The sequence below is a fragment of the Podarcis vaucheri genome (assembly GCF_965113315.1).
Source record: "Podarcis vaucheri genome assembly, chromosome: 8".
Lineage (NCBI taxonomy): Eukaryota > Metazoa > Chordata > Lepidosauria > Squamata > Lacertidae > Podarcis > Podarcis vaucheri.
Genome location: NC_138766.1, coordinates 74707617 through 74727848, shown reverse-complemented (window position 1 = coordinate 74727848; position 20232 = coordinate 74707617). Strand labels below are relative to the sequence as shown.

General features: G+C 46.9%; 1 protein-coding gene across 4 annotated transcripts in view; it reads left to right on the top strand.

Moving 5' to 3' along the window:
- Positions 1–20232, top strand: part of SYBU (syntabulin) — a 48292-nt gene that overhangs the window by 13147 nt on the left and 14913 nt on the right. For 3 of the 4 annotated variants that reach the window (XM_082235649.1, XM_082235647.1, XM_082235646.1), the window contains exon 3: positions 12733–12933. In XM_082235649.1, coding sequence (XP_082091775.1) covers positions 12733–12933 — 201 coding nt within the window. Of the gene's footprint in view, positions 1–2156; positions 2463–12732; positions 12934–20232 lie in introns of those variants that run through there. The other variant, XM_082235648.1, reaches the window with a different exon arrangement.

The window sequence follows — 20232 nt, the reverse complement described above, 5'->3', positions numbered from 1 at the left end:
AACCTGAATTTATTTAAGGATAATTATGAAAAATGTTGGGCTGAAGTTAAAAGGGATTTAGAAACTTGGTCAAGACTGAAACTTTCCTTGTTGGGTAGAATTGCAGCGGTAAAAATGAATGTATTGCCAAGGATGTTGTTTTTGTTTCAAACCCTACAGATTGTGGACAGGGTGGAATGTTTTGGAAAGTGGCAGAAAGATATCTCTAAGTTTGTCTGGCAGGGCAAAAAGCCCAGGATAAAATTTAAAATACTAACTGATGCAAAAGAAAGAGGGGGATTTGCCCTGCCGGACTTAAGGTTATACTATGAAGCTGCAGTGTTCTGCTGGTTGAAAGATTGGTTTCTATTAGAAAACACCGATGTCCTAGATCTGGAAGGGTTTAACAATGCTTTTGGATGGCATGCATATTTGTGGTATGACAAGGTTAAGATTCACAAAATGCTTAAAAATCATGTTGTCAGAAAAGCATTATTTATTGTCTGGACTTATATAAGGACTTATTAGAAAATAAGACCCCGAGGTGGCTATCACCAATAGAGGCTAAGGCCCGAAAAAGACTCAATATGGAGGCCGGTTGGCCAAAATATTGGGAGATAATAGAAAAAATTGGAGACAATTGGAGGCTGCAGAGCCTGGATAAATTAAAGGACAAGGTGCAAGACTGGTTACATTATGAAGAAGTGTGCATGCACACGAAAGCTCATACCAAGAACTAACTTAGTTGGTCTTTAAGGTGCTACTGGAAGGAATTTTTTTATTTTGACTATGGCAGACCAACACGGCTACCTATCTGTAACATACCGGTAAATCACTTTTTTTTTACCAGTCTAGTTGAGCCCTTAGTCTTCATTCTCTTGTGCATATTCCATTTTCTTCCATGATCACATTATCATAGCATTATAGAGCTGGAAGGGGGCCTGCAGTCCAGCTAGTTCAGCTCCCTTTTGAAAATCAATGTTTGGTATGTCTTGGCTGTGAGTGCTGGAAGACCTGCTCCCCGCCTTGCAAGCCTTTTCCCACCTGGCCTGGGAGGGTGGAGACCTGACTGACTCTAGCTAAAAAAAGCTGAGGCTGCTGAACAGACTCTCGGGCTCTCGCCCCCCTCGCCGCACTGCTTCAGGTAAATCTTGATTGCATATTTACTCCATCTTTTCCTCCAGTGAACTCAATGCAGCTTACACAGTTCTTCCTCAAATTTATCCTCCCATCACCCCCGTGAGGTAGATTAGGCTGAATGATAGGAGCTGGCTGAAGGTCATGCAATGAAGTTTATGGGGATTGGAATCTGATCAGTCATCCTCTGGCACTGCTTTGCACTAGCTCTATACATGCACATGGTCTGTGCATTGCAAGCAGATCCAAATCTGGATTGGGATGCTAGGTTTGGATCAGATTGAAGCTTCATATATGTTAAGAGAGTTTAACTACCAGGAGCAGTAGCCTTGAGCAGGTTACTTTCTGTCTCGGTTCCCCACCATTTAAATGACGGTCTAGTTTAGTGATGAATGCACTTTTCTCATTGCAATTCACTATTTATTGTTATACCATGCATTCTTATGACATAGTTTGAGGGCTGGCATCCATAAGCAGCTTCCAGGACCCTGGCACTGCCCATATGGGCAAATGACCGTTTCTCTCTTTTTTCAGTCTTAAGTTCCGTTCACCACAAGAGTTTGTGATTTTTTTTTAATTAATAAATTCTTATGGAAAGTCATCAGCATTTTGGTATGATTTTTACCTACTCTATATATTTTATATGCATTGTCACCTAATCATAGAATCATAGAGTTGCAAGGGACCACTGAGGATCATCTAGATCCTGCAATCTCTGCAAATCAGGAATGTGCAGCTGTCCCTTTCGAATCCGTAATCAGCGTGTGAGCCTTGAAACTTGCTTTTGGAGTTCCATTTGGGCCATCTTCATTGTCAACTCAACATCATGTCATCTGTAAGCATCATTTTTGGTGATTTGGGGAAGAATAGGGCCTGTTCTTAATTCCCAGGCAATTGAGGATTTACTTATTTTTTATGTGCTTGTTCTGCGAAGGGATTAACATCCTGCCTGAGTTGTCAGCCAAGTTATAGCTGACGTCTGTTAGAAACTGTTTGTAGCAGACGGCCTTCTGAAAAAAGGCGGGGCAAACATTTTGTGCCATCCAAGATTAAGACTTGCCAAGTCATGAAAGCAGAAAGCTGACAGAATGAACCTTGCTTCTTCCTTTCTTTCTTTTTTTAATAACAAAAAATGCTATGTCCATGTGAACAGAGGAGTAAGAGCTGGTGCTAACCAACTCGTGGTTTGATGGTACCACCAAGTCCCATCCTTCCCTTTTCCTCTTAATTTCTTCTGCGCAACGATAGTCATAGCCTTGGGGAAATGTTATCTCCGGTTACGAATGGACGACATGGAAATTTCCTCTCTGTTCCAGTCAGGACTCTGGCTGTGCCTTCACAATCTGGTAAATGCTTCTTACGCTGCTATGGAAGTGTCTGTAGATGTGTCGTTTTGCTATATTTTATTTTTACATAAAAATATATTTTATTTTTTAAAAGAAAGTGATTCCCCACCCTGTAAGGAATCTTGTCAAATTGCTGGACCTTGAGCAGAGTTGCTAAGTTGGCAGTGTGGAGATGCATGAGGTCTTCAGGATACTCCAGAGGTCAGCCCACTGTCCTTCTAGTGATTGATCTGGCAGTGAGATGATTTATGACAAGGCAATGGAGGTAGGCAAAGAAAATGCATAGTCCACGGTCAGAGGTTAGGTAGTCATAAAAGGTCGGGAGGGGCACCAGGTTGAAGAAGGCTGATTTATATATGCAGGGATGTAAGCTGTGTCCTACATCAAGGAATGACTTTGCCTCTTGGGATGGGCAGTGTACTGCTGCTATTTTGGGTGACGGCGAAAATTTTGATCCTGCAAAAGATATTGAGTTCAAATGTACATCTGATACATTTATATGCATTGCTGGGGGGGTGGGGAGGTGGAAATGTCTCTGGCAGAATGAGCTGGGTCCTGCAACTGTCCAGATGTACCGTATATTTTCCATGTGGCTGCTTTGTGAGGAGGGGGGTATATTAGGTATATCGTTTATTTAGAAATAACAGAAGGGTCATAGGAAAGAGGATTGCATGCAACAAATCCTTTCATTGTCTGCAGCTGAATTCAAAAGCCTGGCTTAGTTATTGGTATGTCTAAAGGTCATTAATGTTGATAGGAGCCAAGAGGAGGAATTGTTGTCTGTGCCAAGTTCAGTTTGTTCCCATGATAAGCAGCCTGATGTCCGTGAAAGCTGGAGAGCTTAAGCAATTTCAGTTAAAATGGAGGAGTTGTGAGGCTGAATGTAGCTTTCAGGGCTGGAGCCGTGTTTGAGAGGGCGCAGGAGAAAATGCCGCAGTTTCCCCCTTCTCTGTTGGTAGAACATGGTGAGTTTACCAGCCAGTAGGAGGAGGTAGCAGCAGACTGCACTGATCCAAGCAGTGATGGGTCAATGCAGCCCACCAGTTTGAATTTCCCAGAATGCCCTGGGCTGCTGCTATGTTGAAGGCTTTGTAGAAAATTAAAATGGCAGCTTAGACCCATGGTCCTGCTTGGTGTCTAAGCTGGGGGGGGGGAGAGAATTAGAAAGGGACACAGTGAAGATATCGGTGGTGTTCCCTAGCAGGGCTTGGAAGCCCTGGCAGCTTCCCAAGGGATTTGGGAAGCTTTGTGAAACATATGTAGACATTATAATGTTGTAGAATTGAATCCCCTTGTGAATTCTCTCTCTCTCTCTATATATATATATATTTGAGTTCGGGATTTTTACATACATTATATTATCTCCTTCCAGTTTTTAAATTTCCTGTACAATTTTTTCCTTTCCCTCCCTTCCCACCCCCTCCCCATATCCATTGGAAGGGTTCAAACAATTAGCCTCAGCCACGGGCATAGCGTCTTTAGTTTCCACCAAATGTATTTTGTTTCTATCCATTGAAGATAGGGGTTCCATTTGTTCCTTATTGTGGTGGACTTGACATTCCACGTTGTTTCCTGTGACATGACTGCAACAATGGCCGACTGAATAAATTCAAACGAATTCCATGCCTCTACTGTCCATTTTTCTCTATCTTTCCAACCTAAAGCTATTGTTGCCTTTCCTGCTAAAATCATAGCTTTGAAGGTAAGCTGGTCACCTTTCTCTATAGCCGTGTTTCCAAGTATACCCATAGTCATGAAATCAAAGTCTATTGAAAGCTTCACTAATAAATTAATAACCTTTAGGATTTTATTCCAGAATTCCTTTACCTCTGGGCATTCCCAGTACATATGGGGAAACCATCCCTTGGCTATCCCCTTGTGACACTACATATTTCTGACTATAAACTATGCAGTGATTTAAGTTTGGGAGAATGTATCCCCTGTGGGATGTGATACATAAGTAGTAGTCAAGTACAACATTCCCATCTGCAATATGGGGACAATAAGGATTGCAACACGGTACTGTTGAAACTCTGAATAGGCTAAGTGTGGATCTACCTGGGGGGGGGGGGAGACACTATAAATAGGTCAGAAATTAAATCATTATAACCAAAGAAAACCGCTATGTAAAATCTCAAAGAGGTTTTTTTTTGCTCTCCAGCGCCATCCGGTGTTGCATGTTTATAATGCATTCAAAGCACTGGTTTTTGACTAATGTAGCTGAGTCCTAAATGTGTTATATGAAGTTTTATTTTTATTATTCATGATGAAATATTATGAAGTATCATGAATTATTATGAATTAGTAGTATTAGTAGTATTATCCAAACAATAAGGATTGCAACAAGGTACTACTGAAACTCTCAATGAGTTATATGAAGTATTATTAATATTAGGACAGGTGGCACTTGATTCCGGCATTGCATGGGGTTGGAGATACTTTGCAAATGCTTTATATAATATTGTTCCTTGAAAAAGAGGGATATGAAATTGGCGGCCAGTGTTCAGTGCTTTGACCAGATTGTCAGGAAGCACTTCTAGACTGAATATGAATATAGTCTGCATTGACTCCTGCAGATTATCTTTCGAAGAACTTCTGCCCTCCCCACTGGAACAAAGAATCATAGTCCCTCCTATGAAAAAGAAACCTGGAAAACTGTGCTGTAGGTCTTGAAGGCTTTCCCTTTTGCTAATGAAATATGATTCCCTGTAACGCAGCAGCTTGTTGCCAACACCTGCTCTGTTTACTTTGACCAGGCTGTCAGCAAACGCATCTCGCTTACAGCTCTCCTAAGCCATTTCCAAACTTCGCAGGTTTCCTAAACTTGGTTGCACACCAGGGAAGCTTGTGCTTTCAAAACAAAGCAAAACAAAACTTGGCTAGTGTTTTGGAGACATAGAGAAATCGATGTGCATTCCACTCTTTTTGGCATTTCCCCAAACTACTTCTGGGAACGACTTGCCTTTTAAAATAATTGGATGAAGATGGACCATAGTAGAAACTTGCCCCTTAGGCCAGGCGTGGGGAACCTCAGGCACCAGGCCAAACCTGGCCCTCCAGGGCTGTCTTATCCGGCCCCGGAGGCTCAGAATGTAGGTATTGCACAACAATCCCTTTAACAGAACTGGGAGGACCCTGTATTAATAAAGGAACATATCTGTGGTGTTCGATATCCCTTGTGAAGAACTGTGGGATGATATCAATTTAAATGGAGGCATTGACCAGATCTGATTCTAGTCTTCTAGCCGCCTTCAGTTTGTAAACCAAATTCTCTCTCCCATGTCCCATTAAGATCAGAACTCCACCCGAATTCATTCTCCAATAGCAATTTCTATATTGCTGATTCTTACCCTTTGGACATGTCTCCTTCCCCAGTCACTGTTTTCTCAAATTGTACCAGTTGCCCTGTGCCATCATCAGCTTTTCTAGGCAGAGAGAAATACTGGCTTGATTGGAAAATATGAATGGGAGAATGTGAATGATGCATTAGAGGAATCATTCCCTATATTAGGAAAGTGTTCTCCTTCCGGCAACTCTTGCAGCCAAGCTGGTGCCAAACATATTGCTCTGCTTTCCTTTGGACCACGTCAGCAAGAGCAAGACTTGTCTTGTTGTCTGGGAAGCCCTGGACCTCCATACACACTGCCCGGGCTTGCAACCCAAGGTAGGCCACTTAGGTGCTGCTAACACAGCGATTTGACTTTACCCCAGAGGCACACTCCATTGCCTCTTGAGAGATATGGATGCCGACAACAACATCGTATCCAGATTTGGGGATCCAGGGTGCCTAACTGGAGGTGGTGCAGCAGAAAGGTATCAGGGATGGGCAGAAAAGCTCTTTGCACCATCCCCACAATAAACGGGTGGAAACTGAGTGGTGCGCATGCTGCTCTGATGCTATCAGAGAAGAGGAAGAGGAGGAGGAGGAGGAGGAGGAGGAGGAGGAGGAGGAGGAGGAGGAGGAAGAAGAAGAAGAAGAAGAAGAAGAAGAAGAAGAAGAAGAAGAAGAAATTTATTATTTATACCACGTCCATCTGGCTGGGTTTCTCCAGCCACTCTGGGCGGCTTCCAACAGAATATTAAAATACAGTAATGCATCAAACATTAAAAGCTTCCCTAAAGAGGGCTGCCTTCAGATATCTTCTAAAAGTCTGGTAGTTGTTCTCTTTGACATCTGGTGGGAGGGCGTTCCACAGGGCGGGTGCCACTACTGAGAAGGCCCTCTGCCTGGTTCCCTGTAACTTGGCTTCTCGCAGAGAGGGAACTGCCAGAAGGCTCTCGGCGCTGGACCTCAGTGTCCGGGCAGAACAATGGGGGTGGAGATGCTCCTTCAGGTATACTGGACCTGGAATCTCCCCAGCAGCTGAGAGTAACAAGCTGCTTGGAGGATTGACCAAGTCAGTTTGATGCCCGAGGAAAAGGACAAGATAGCACCACATAGACACCTCCTTTCCGCTTACAGAATCCCACCAGGCAGGCAACTGAATCTTACTTCTCAAATGGCAATCGGAAATGGTAGAATAGGAATCACATGGGGAATGATGGAGGGCCCCACCCTCAGCACCTGCTGTTTGGGGCTGCTGCCTTGTATGCCAAAAGGGAGGGCTGTCCTCGGAATGACAGCCCCACCCCCAGTCACCTGCTTATTTGAGAGGCTGTCGCTTTTCCCCTTCCAGGCTGGGGACGTGTGAGGTGCAGACAAGTGGCACAGGCACATCCCTCAAAACAGATTCTTTCCCTTTCCAAAATCCTGTCACTTGGTGAGGGATTTCTACAGAGGCATTGCCACTGAAAGGAATGATGATTGGGGGCAGGAGAACAGGGGCATGTGTCACGAGGTGTGTGTCCCCTCCCACAAAAGCCAAATCTACACTCCTAATAATATGCTCTTGGAGATTAAGGAGGCTTGCTCCCTAGCCTATTCAGTGACAATTCTCCTTTTTCACTCTCTTCTTATTCCCTCCCTGTTACAAGGCAGAGGCTTTTTTGTGTCCCTGAACCAGATACCGCTCTTGTAAATAAAAGCTGTATATGAATCCACAGTTCAGCAGGTCTCCTTTGACATCACCAGGAAGCAGCAGGTTAAGGAATTCATGGTGGCTTTTTTCTTTCACGGTCCTTAGACGTCCAAGGAACCAGCTGCTGTCCCGAAATTGTGCCCCCTCCATGTTTTTCAATACAGGCACAGAATTTCCCCCACAGAAAGCAAATGTCTTCTCTATCTAGCTATTGGAGGATTTACACACATGCTTCATTGGCTGTGCGATTGAAATATACTCAGAGTCGCAAAGTGATTTCATGCTCTTTATTCAGCTCATAGTGGTGAGGAGGAATGAATGGAAGTCCCCTCCCAGTATCTGCCTTATATACATTATTTACACAATGGGCTGCACATGATTGGCTAATTCCAGAATTCTACTGTAAGCCAATCAGGTTGTGGATTCACTTCAATCTGGAGCAGGATTGGGTGGTTCCTGCCAACCAATCATGCTGCTGCATTGTTCCAGGGCCAATCAGACTGCTGCATTCTGAATCCTATTGTTCTAGGACTAATCAGACTGCTGCAATTTGGATCCTATTGTTCTCAGTACATAACACCCCTCCCCTCTAAGTTCCAGTCCTGCCCGGGAGGTCGCATTCATAGTCCTCAAGGTATGCCGGTGGCCTACGTGTGCGTTGCGGCCTGTGGTGTTCCCTGGTCTGGGGTTCAGGTTCTGGCTCGTGTTCCAAGGGTGCTGGCTGTGATGGGGTTGTTTGGTCTGGTGCAACCGGCTCGCTCAGTCGTGGTTCTGGTTCTGGTGTCCTTTCTGCCTCACGGGTCCTCTCTGTATTTACTGATTCTGCCTCTCCTGCTGGCCCCTCTTGCTCTATGGGCCTCACTGTCCCGCTGTTCCCTTGGGACTCCTCTGACCTGTCCTCCTCCTGGGTTTCTCCCGGGAATCGTCGCCGTATCTGGTCGCAGTGGCGGCGCCAGCATTGCCCCCCATCCGTTAGCACCTCGTACGACACTGGGCCAGTGACCCTGGTGACTGTGGCGGGTACCCATGCTGGGCCTGCCCCAAAATTCTTTGCGTACACTGGGTCCTGGGCCTCGAAGGTCCGGGGGTTCCTGCCTTCCCCCACCACTACCTCATCCTGAGCTCTATCGGGGTGAAGGCGGTCCAATCTGATTGCAAGGCGCCGACCCATTAGTAGTTCAGCGGGGCTCCGGCCAGTCGTTGAGCTGGGGGTGCTGTGCTGTGCTAGAAGGAATGTGGCAAGGCGGTACTCCCAGTCCCCTTGCGTCATGCGGCGAAGGGTGTCCTTGGTGGTCCGCACCATGCGTTCTGCTTGGCCATTGGTGGCAGGGTGGAACGGCGCCGAACGGATGTGGCGGATGGCGTTCTGTGCTGTGAAGGTTTGGAATTCTCCTGACGTAAATGCAGTCCCGTTGTCTGAGACGAGAGTGTCAGGGAGCCCGTGGGTTGCAAACAGCCTGCGTAGTACCCGGATGGCTGCGGACGTGGAAGTGGACGGTACCAGTGCGACTTCCAGCCATTTGGTGTAGGAGTCCACCACTATGAAGAATGTTTTCCCCTGAAAGGGGCCAGCGAAATCCACGTGCAGGCGTGACCATGGTGCTCGGGCGGACTCCCAGGATTGGACTGGGGCCCTTGGGGGATCTGGGCGGGATTCTTGGCAGGCCTGGCAGTGTTTGACCCAGGCCTCTATCTCTCCATCAATCCCCGGCCACCACACATAACTCCTGGCAAGGGCCTTCATTCTTACTACCCCTGGATGTGTCTCGTGTAGGGCTGTGAGGATCCTTTTGCGGAGGGGCTGGGGAACAACGACTCTGCTTCCCCATAACAGGCACCCCTTGTGGGCCGACAGTTCATGTTTGCGGGTTGTGTAGCCGGCGAATTCTGGCCCGGGGCTGCTGCTGGGCCATCCCCTCCACACCCAGTCCAGGACCCGGGAGATGACCCTATCTTTCTTGGAATGGTGTGCAACTTCTTGTGCCTGAATGGGGCGGTCGGGAAGCAGCTCCAGGCTCATGACCTCTTGTGCAGGTGCTGGGTCAGGGCCTGTTTCCGGTAGTGGTAGCCTGCTGAGGGCGTCCGCATGGCCCATCGCCTTCCCAGGTCGGTGAATCAGTGCATACTGGTAGCTGGCAAGGAAAATTGACCACCTGAGGACGCGAGGAGACAGCACTTGGGGGGTCTGCTTTTCGGGGGCAAACAAGCCAAGCAACGGCTTGTGGTCAGTCACCACGGTGAAGGGCCGCCCGTACAAGAAATCATGGAATTTTTTTACTCCCTTCACAATTGCCAGACCCTCCTTGTCAATTTGCGAGTAGTTCCGCTCGGTTGCGTTGAGTGTCTGGGAAAAGTACGCCACCGGTACCTCTCTTCCATCCGGGAGTTGGTGCCCCAGGACAGCGCCAATGCCATAGGGTGAGGCGTCGCATGCTAGCACCACCGGCAGCCTCTCGTCGAAGTGTGCCAAGACAGAGTTTGAGACAAGCAAGTCCTTGACTGCCTGGAATGCGGCCTCCTGGCGCTGGCCCCACACCCAAGGGGCCCGCTTGTCCAGGAGTCTGTGTAGGGGCTCCGCTACCGCCGCCTTGTGGGGAAGGAAGGAATGGTAAAAGTTCAATAATCCCAAGAAGGCCTGAAGTTCAGTCTTGCTCTTGGGCGCGGGGGCATCACAAATGGCCCGTACCTTGTCCCCAGTCGGGTGGACCCCTTCTGCGTCCACCATAAATCCCAGAAAGTCCACCTGAGGCACTCCTAGAAGACATTTTTCCCGCTTCACCTTGAGACCCGCCGTCTGGAAACGGTGCAGAACGGTGCGGAGGCGGTCCTCAAACTCCTCTGGTGTGGGCCCGGCAATCAACACATCATCGAAGAAGGGGGTGACACCAGGAATCCCTTTAAGGAGAGAGTCCATTAGATTCTGGAATATGCCTGGTGCCACGCTGACCCCGAATTGCAGCCGCTTTACTCTGAACGCTCCTCTGTGCGTCACAATCGTCTGTGCCTCTGCTGTGGCCTCATCTACTGGCAGCTGTTGATATGCTTGGGCCAAGTCCAGCTTGCCAAAAATTTTCGACCCAGCCAGGGTGGCAAGGACATGGCTGACCACTGGCACTGGGTATGCGTGGGCCGTGAGGGCCTTGTTTATGGTACACTTGTAGTCTGCGCAGATGCGGACCGAACCATTAGGCTTGACGGGTGTGACGATTGGAGTTTCCCAGGGGGCATTAGGCACTGGCTCCAGCACTCCTTGCTCCACGAGTCGGTCCAATTCCTCGTCTATACGGGGTTTCAAGGCGAACGGGACCCGGCGGGCCTTGAGCCTGACCGGTCGTACTGCGGGGTCAAGCTGTAGCGCAATGGGGGGGCCCGTATACTGTCCCAATTTCCCGTCGAAAACCCCTGGAAATTCCTTGCATATGGCGTCCACATCCACTTGTAAGGTAGTGTGGTTCACCCCGGTGACAGCTAGCCCCAGTGGTCCAAACCATGCCAATCCCAGTAAGCTAATGTAGGGGCCCTTGACCACAAGCAAGTCCAGTTGCCGCGTCCGCCCTCGGTATTGCACCCTGAAGGTCCCCACCCCCATTGTGGGGACCTTACGTTTCTGGAAGTCCCGTAGGGTGAATGGGGCCGGCCTGAGTTTGGGACCCCCAGTAGGACACAGTTTCCTTAAGGTCTTTGCCGAGATTATGGATAGAGTTGAACCCGTGTCAAGCTCCATGCGGCATGGGGCCCCCTCTATCTGTACCTCTACATAAATTTTCTCTACGTTGGGGTGGGGCAACTGGTATACCTGGCAGTCCGTGAGCTCCGTCGAGTTGCCTTGGTGCGTTGGGCCCCGGGACCTGGGGCTCTTGGGTTGGTCATCTGATGCCTGGTGTCGGGTGGGCCGAGCCCGACACACCCGGGCGATGTGTCCCGATTTTCTGCACTGCCTGCACTCTGCGTTGCGGAAACGGCAGGTCCTCCTCTCGTGACTCTCCCCGCAGCTTGCGCAGTTTCCTCCTTCTCGTCGAGGCAGCTGTGGTCTGTGCGCTGCTTGAGTGCGCTGCTGTACTCGGTGCACCTCCTCCCTGTCGGATCCTGAGTCGTCGGTGAGGTCTTCATGGTGGACCCTTGGTTGGGATGGCAGGCTCGGCCGTGCCTCTTGCGTCGACCTCTCGGCAGCTTCCGTTGCCAGGGCCTCCTCCAGAGCGACCTGGAACGTTAGGTCCTTCTTAGCGTAGAGGCGTCGTTGCAGCTTCTCATCCTTCAGGCCACCGACGAGGCGGTCACGAAGCATGTTCTCCAGCTCTGAGAAGTTGCAGAACCGGGCGGCTTGGCGGAGAGAGGTCACAAACCCAGTTATGGTTTCCCCAGGGGCTTGTCGCTTTGCGTAGAAGGCATTTCGACGAGCCACCACTGAGGGCTGTGGCGAAAAGTGCCCCTTCAGCTGTTCCATTATTGTTTTGTATGGAACAGTAGCGACGTCTTCAGGCGCAAGGAGAGCCCGGGCGATTTCAAACGTCTCCTCTCCGCAGACGCTGAAGAATATTGCCCTCTTCTTGGCGTCTTCTTCGTCGGTGACCCCTTTGGCTTCCAGGAGGAAGGTGAAACGGGAGGCGTACGCTTCCCAGTCTCCAGATGCTGGGTTGAATGGCGAGAAGCTGCTGTTGGTTGCCATTCTGAGTTCCTTGTGTCTCGGAGCTGAAGCCTGGATACACGGTGCGAGGCAGCGGTACGGCAGGTGGCGGTGCTGCGGTGCTGTGTGTGGCAGTCAGCTCAGCGGGATCCCACCTTCGTCGCCAGTGAAATATACTCAGAGTCGCAAAGTGATTTCATGCTCTTTATTCAGCTCATAGTGGTGAGGAGGAATGAATGGAAGTCCCCTCCCAGTATCTGCCTTATATACATTATTTACACAATGGGCTGCACATGATTGGCTAATTCCAGAATTCTACTGTAAGCCAATCAGGTTGTGGATTCACTTCAATCTGGAGCAGGATTGGGTGGTTCCTGCCAACCAATCATGCTGCTGCATTGTTCCAGGGCCAATCAGACTGCTGCATTCTGAATCCTATTGTTCTAGGACTAATCAGACTGCTGCAATTTGGATCCTATTGTTCTCAGTACATAACAGCGATATACTTAACAGATAGTAATAATAATTAAAAGAGAACAGTTCTCCATCATCTGTTTTCAGTCAGACGAAAGATCTCTCCTGTGTCACATTTTGGTTTTATTTTTTGCTTTTGCTCTCCTGTTTGCAGATGACACAGGTTGCCCCAGCAGCCAGTCTGTCTCTCCAGTTAAGACTCCTCCTGATGCTGGAAACAGTCCAGTTGGTTTTTGTACAGGCAATGATGGAGGAGACTACACAAGGAAGAAATTTAATTCGGGAACAATGGGGGATGGAACTCAACAGCCGGCTCGATATAAGAAGGAAACAAAGACAAGCTTCATAAAGCCAGGTAAGATCACATTTGGGTCTCTGGATTTGTCAATGGCACTTTTGCTTTGTCTCATGACAGGTGATGGTCAGAATGTTTCTAAAATTGCATGCAATACCCACTGCTTGTAAATCAGACACTTTGCCTACATTTACATAGCTATGTGGATTGCTAGATCTTCGCAATTGTTTAGATGCAATGATGCAAAATACTACGAAGCGTTGTTTTTAAAAAACAAACAGAAAATTACAGACGAACAAAAAGGTGACAGTGTCTTCCTATGGGGCCTGGTGCAGTAGCTAGAAGACCAGGACGCATTTGAACACTTTGATTGATATACAAACTTCATTTGAAGCCTTCTAGGAACTGCCTGGGTTTTTTGTCATTTTGTTGTCATTGTCTCATCATTTGGGGGTGTTTTGCTGCTAGGATGAAAAGATCTTTTCTTTCTGCTTTGAAATGTATGATACTAGCTGACAAATGGTCACATTGTTTGGTTTTTCTCATCTGTCTATTAGTTAATTGCCTTGGATCTCTTCCAAATTTTGTATTGTGGTGTTGGTTGGGCTTTGGCCGACCTTGTTTCAGCTAAGATCACTAATCTCAGTAGAAAATTTAATGAAAAAAGACAGCTTCAGCTCGTTATTATCACTGTTCTCATTACGATTGTTTAAATTTATATACCACCCTTTGTCATAAGACCACAGGGCAGTTTACGACACCGAACACAAATGTCAAAATGTAACATAATATCTATATAATATAAAAACTGAAGCAGTCAATTATAGTCAGAAATACATAACAGAATGCACATTCTAATAAAAGACAGGTTCCCATAAAAGCAAAAACATAAAAAATAAGCAGCGAGAAATCAGCTGCAGGGTATCTGAAATACCCCCACCCCAAAGTGTAGAAATATACAGAATTTTCTCTCTATCCAAGGCTTAATCCTGGCTCCCACAGAAAATGACAAAGCCTTCCAGGTCTCACCTGTGATCTTTTCTTCCATCTCCCAGTCTCTCACTCTAGGAATTATTCATGGGTGCATACTGTTCTATTTTTGAGTTAACTTTCTGCAAGTGCAGGGGAGATAGACAGAAATGTGTTATTGTGCATGTGTCCCAGTTTGGCTGTATCATGTACAGTATGTTCCACGTTTCTGAACTGGGGTGGGGGCTGGGAATCCTCCTGGAACCGCTCCTAAGTCTGGATGCCAGACGTTTCTTCGCTATATTGTGTGGCTGTAAACCACCTGTGATGAATAAAGTCAGGGCAGTAGCAAAGCAAGCACCCTTTTAAGCATCAAGAATGCTTCTCGTAGAAATTGTTTTCCTCCTTTTATTTTAAAAAAGTTAAGCTGCCGCTCAGCTAAAAGCATCCAAAGCAGCTAACAAAACACATGCTAACAATGATGCAAAAGCAAACATAATGCTAAAACTCAGGGGGTTTTAAATTTTTTTTAAAATGGCAACCTATAAATACTAACTAGCAGAAGCAAAAATATGAAGCAGTTCCAGATGTACTTCAAAAAATGAAGACTTCCAGAAAAAGGAGCTCTTTGCCTGCATTCTAAAAGGAACAGCGGCAGAGCTAGTGTCCCAGGGGTGGGGCGGCGATGTCACTCCCCCCCCCCCCGATGACACCCAGGGCGCACCGCACATACCGCACCCCCTCCTCCTCCAGTGAAAAGGAAAGTCCCTTAGCGAGGGAAATAAGCAGCTTTGCTGCTGCTGTAAATAAGGCTTCTTCCATGTCTTCAGCTTGCTATACTTCAGACGCTTTTGTCAGGCAGGTAGGTCCATATGAGAGCTGGCAGCTATCCTGTGCACAAGGCTTTCTCCCCTTTTCCTCTGCCTGCCCGCCCCTCCTCAAATCTGCTCTGAAACTTCCTTGCACTGGATCAGCAGTGGAGCAAGCCAATCAAGAGCTTGTAACCTGTGCCCAGGGGCGGGACCAGTCGCTCACGGGGGCGGGGCAAGCCGGGGCAGGATGCTCTGTGGGGCCTCGGAGGAGTCTGCCTGCCTCCTCCCCCTCAGCCACCCTACAGCTGAGGGGGAGGCGGCGGGCAGACCGTTTGGGGCAGCGCAGAGCCTGCGGGCACCCAAGCCACCACGTCACTCCCGGGAGAGACATATGGTTTGGGCGTGCTGCAGGCCCTGCGGTGAGTGCCACCTGGCATTTTGTCACCTCCCTCAGTGGAGACACCCAGGGTAACCCGCCCCCACCGCACCCCCCTTCCTCCACCCCTGGCACTGATGGGACCCTGACTTAGCACTACACCAAATGCCTGGGTCCTATGTTTAATGGCTTTTCTTCTTGGTTTCACACTATTCAGCGCAAAGTCAAGCAATGTGTGATTAAGCTAGAATTACTTGAGATTTACAGCACATTGATATCCCTGTCTGCAGGAAAATTAGTCCCATTCAGCTCAGTTGCATTGCATCACAGCCTTCTCTCTCTTTGGGGAAACTCTAGGTGTTGCTGAACTACAACTCCCATCAGCCCCAGGAAATGTGGCTAATGGCTTGGGATGATGGGAGTTGCAGTTCAGCAATATCTGGAGGGCCAAAGGTTCCCCACATCTAATTTATTAGGATTTGGACTTTGATGTGTGTGTTTTGAGACATGGTTTGGTACTGCAGCTCCATGGGCCTCTCCAAACAGAATGAAAAGATTATGAGAAAGTTGACCAATCACTTTAAAGCACACTGATTGGCATTTAATGCTTTCCTGTTTAAGAGACACGGACATGACTTTGCAGGAAGAGCTTGTGATCTGTAGGAAGTCACGCAAGGCATGATACTTCACATTCATCCAAAAGTATAATATTCTGTTCTTGGAGGAAAACATGCTTGGCAAAGTGTTTTATAAAAATGACATTTGTAATGTTTTGCTTGGATCGCTGCTCTTTGTTCTCACTTTGCTGCAAAGATCAGCAAATTGGGGGGAATAATGTGTTTGCTGTTCGGACACAGATACAGAATGTGCTAAGTTGAATAGTGCCTTTGTCATGGGCATGGTTGAGTGGCTTTTGGGATAACAGTTATGCATTGACCTATTGTCAAAGTGAAAATGCTGCTTAGTCCATTCTTACTGGAGATTAGATTTTGAAGATAGGGTTATGCTGTTTCACCACTGATACTGAGAAAGTTGTGCTTTTTTGAGAGGTTGTGTGTGTGTGTGTGTGTGTGTGTGTGTGTGTGTGTTTTCCACTTCATTTGTTCTTGAGCAGAAAAAAATGTTGGCCCTGCTTTCATTTCCATGGAAAAGGGGGTTGATGATCTTACCAGTTACTTCTGTTGCCACTTATTTTATAGCAACTGTCTTTGCTCTTCTGCAGAAGGAAAATTTGGGAGAAGGCACATTTATATCTATGTGTGTCTTGTTGTTTGCTGTCATTTGCTCTGGCTCACTTAATTTCATCCTACAAGTCCAGTTCTATTTGTTCATACACGACACTGAACACAGGGACAAGGTATCTCTTCATATGTACAAATGCTTGTGTAAAACAATATACACTTGTTTGTTTATTTATTTGTACAGCTCAGCTGTTCTGTACAGAGGTATGCAGGCTGTACATTCACAGAACTTTAAATGCGAATAGCTGTACAAGTGAACCGCTTGATGGTTTGTCTACAAAGGTGCACAAGATTGTCCACACATTCAAGGTGAAATGTGAACACTCCTTGTTTCAATTCAAGAACACCACTTTTTTCAGTTCTGCCTTTTGGCTGTTGCCTCCAGGATGCTAGTGTGATGCTTAACAGCTTGTCTTCTCTTTCCCCAACAGAAGTTGGGCTCCGAATATACACATGTGGCAATACTTGACAGGATTGGTACTAGGGTGGCCATGTGGCCTAATTTACAGAGGAGAGTCCTCTACCTGAAGGGTTATCTGGTCCACCTCTGATATAGAACCAGAAGAATGTGCCTATCAGTGCTAAGCACCTTGACAGCACACTGAGCAGGCACATCGCCCACCTGCCTTCAGTCTTTCCCCCAATGGAGAGATGAATTGCATTTCTATTTAAATTACAGGCATGGTTTCTATTTTTTCTGTTAAATAATTTTTATTAATATTCAATTACAAAAATCCAATATGTACCATATTATATCAATACCAAATGGCAATACCAATTCAGATACAAATCAATTACATAGCCAATTATAAATTTCGTGTAGCTTCCCATGTGCTGTACTTCAAGGTTTGATTCCCTTTAATTCTGCCTCCAGACTATTGCTCAACCCAGATACAAGCCATTCTTGATAAAATCCCTTATACCATAGACACAATTCCTAGAGTTGCATCTATATACCATACAGCTGCATCTTTCTGGGTGTGGGCCAGAGCTTTGTGTGAATAATGCCCCAGACTCAATCCCTAGCATCTCCAAGTAGGACTGGGGGGGGGGGGACCCTGTCCGACACCCTGGGAGATACTGATCTGGATAGAGCAAAGGTCAGACTCAATATAAGGCAGCGCCTTGTATACCTACGTAGATATGAATTAGCATGTGCAAATTGCATGCAAATGTCTGTCCCCTTTTACTTCCCCTGCTTTTTTAACTGCTGATACGTAAGGGGCCACCCTGAGGGATATGTCTTGCTAGATGGAATGACATTGGCCCTAAAGGCAACCCCCAAGTGAAGAAGGACTCTTAAGATGAGATGGACAGATATTTAGAGCTACTGTATATGCATTTTCTAACATCAGTTTGCCTCTTCCCAGTTACTGTATTTTGCAGAATGATGCTGCGTCTACCACCAGTTGCTCCTAACAAACAGCATTGTCTGGGTCCTTACACGCCGTGAGCCTTAAGGCAATGGCTTCCTGTTCAGTCCTTTGTTTTCCTTTGCACCTTCTTGAAATGGGTAGTGCCCCTTTTGGTAAGCCAGCCTGCGCATCGCGATAATGTGCTGTGCCGATTCCCCAGAGAGAAGGAGATGCTGCTCATTTGCTGATAGGCTCCCCGTTCGTCTCAAGTCTGTTGCCATGGAGCTGGATAGCTTTGCTTACTTGGCCTGCTAACTTGAGGAGTTATTAAAGGATCTGTCTCCATGGATACGCCTGCACGAAACTATACTCCACAGAAGGCATAAAATACACACATCTTTCTGCAAAATGTGCTCTTGTTTTTTTGTACAGTGATATACTTTCACCTTTTTCTGAAAGCTTAAGTAAATACACCCCCTGAAATGTAAGCAATGAGATAGACACTGTTTCGGATATCTTCCATTTTGTGTTGAAGGAGCCACTGGTGAATATTAAAATACTGTGAAATGATGAGTCTAGAGATGTTGAAGCTGAAAGTTGCCTTTTGTGAGTGGGCGAATTGGGTTTGCCACCATATATATAAACGCCAATTTCTGTGTTCTGTCTTTGAGACAATATAAAATGAGCAGAGAGTGGGAATTAGGGTAGAGCTAAGCAGAGAGAGATGGTGGAATACCAATAGAGAGGAGATCAGGGATGTAGTGGCAAATTGAGGATCAATTCATGGTAGCCATAGCCATGTCCCCTCTCAGCTACACCCCTTCTAAGATCTTGCAACCTAATGATACCATTATACCATAATAATAATAATTTGGATTGCCTTGCAACAGTTGCAACATGCCTTTCAGTTAGATCTACTATTTTCTGTGCCTGCACATGGGCAATGATTTGGAGTGCTCTGATATCTTCTTTCGAAGTGACTTAAATTGAAACAGAAGAACCCAGTGCTTCCAGTGCTTCTAAATACTGTATTTCTCTCTGGAGCACACAGTGGCTAAAAAGCTCCCCTTGGTTTGATGCCTCTGCTACAGAAATAGTCAAAGGTCTTCAACCACCTGCAATCCCAGACACTACTTCACTCTGTTCAGCTGCATTCAGTAGTATACATGCATGTATGTAAATTGCTTTGGGGAAAAAAAAGGTTTATTAGGAGCAATTAGCAGTGAAACGCTGATGAATGAGGACTTTAAAAATATTTGTGTGTTCAGACTCAGAGACCTCCCCCCTAAATAAAGACACATTTGACTCAAATTTTAGTTTCGGTTTTTGACAGAATTTAGGCCACAACTTTATTGATTACAGAAAAGTGAGTGGTTGCATAGGCTCTGGTTAGACTAGTTCCCTACATCCTTGCAGGTAGTGCTTACCCAGAGCTCAGTCATAGGTCAGCCAAGAGTGAACACCTGAGGCAGATGAAAAACCTGGGAACAGACTCTGTTCACTCCCCAGGTGCTCCCCTGGACTCAGGCATGGGCACAACCCCCTTTTGGGGGTTGACCAAACCAAGTTGAGTCCCTGGATTCCTTTAACAGAATACCCTTCACATAGGGATGGCGAGACCGTTCTCCCATCCCTATCACATGAACCAGTGCCTATCCGCGACCTTACAAGTTGTGACGAATTGCTATGTGGCAGGCGAAACCCAAATGGCTACAGCCAAGCAGTCAAGTGGGGAAAATTCCTGCCATGCCCCTGTCCCAACGACAGATGACACACAACGGCACAGCAAGGTCAATTGTAAAATGCCCTAAAATTAGGGAGAGGTGGGCAGGTGTTCCGATGCACAAGACGAAAGAGGAAGTTCTGGGACACGTGCATGGATTTATATAGGTCGCTCAATCCATTTAGACTGCATCCCATTGGCCAGATTAAACCCAGCAATGAGGGACCTGCCAATCGGGTGTTGTGGCTATCCAGTAGACCCACCCACAATCAGGAGGTCCGTCTCCAGGTCTCACCACAACACGTGCCCTCTTTTAGAGAGGACACGATATATCACAAACAGATGTGGAAATGCAGAGAACTGAATTTAAGGTGGGGGGTATGTGGAACCGAGATTAAACCAAACCTGACAGATTCACTCATTCCTAGTTCCAAGTGCTCAGCTTGGAAAAAGAAAAAAATGGGACCAGATTATTTATTAACTTGTCGGCATACAGCCCAGCTACAAAAGTACTTGGCTTGAAATGGCTTGGAATAGCTCCTAAGTACATCTGTTATTGTTAAAATGTCCTTATATGCTTGCAGCAGCTGCCTACTTGAAACTGGCAAGAGAGGCCGTCGTTCAACAAAGTTGAAGGTAGCACACACCACCTCCAGTTGTGGTCCATAGAAGAGACCTGCTCAATTTCAACAGAGTGACAATTTCATGCAAAAACCTCTGTTCATAGTGTGCATCCCTAGCAGGGAGATTTGCCTGCCGTCCAATCTCTGTTGCAGTTCTTTGGAATTAGACATGAATGTGACGCAGTCCCTGGGACAGCAATACTGTTTGGAAGTACAGCAACTTCCTCTTTCCCCTTCGCTTAGCTGTGATGACATTGAGC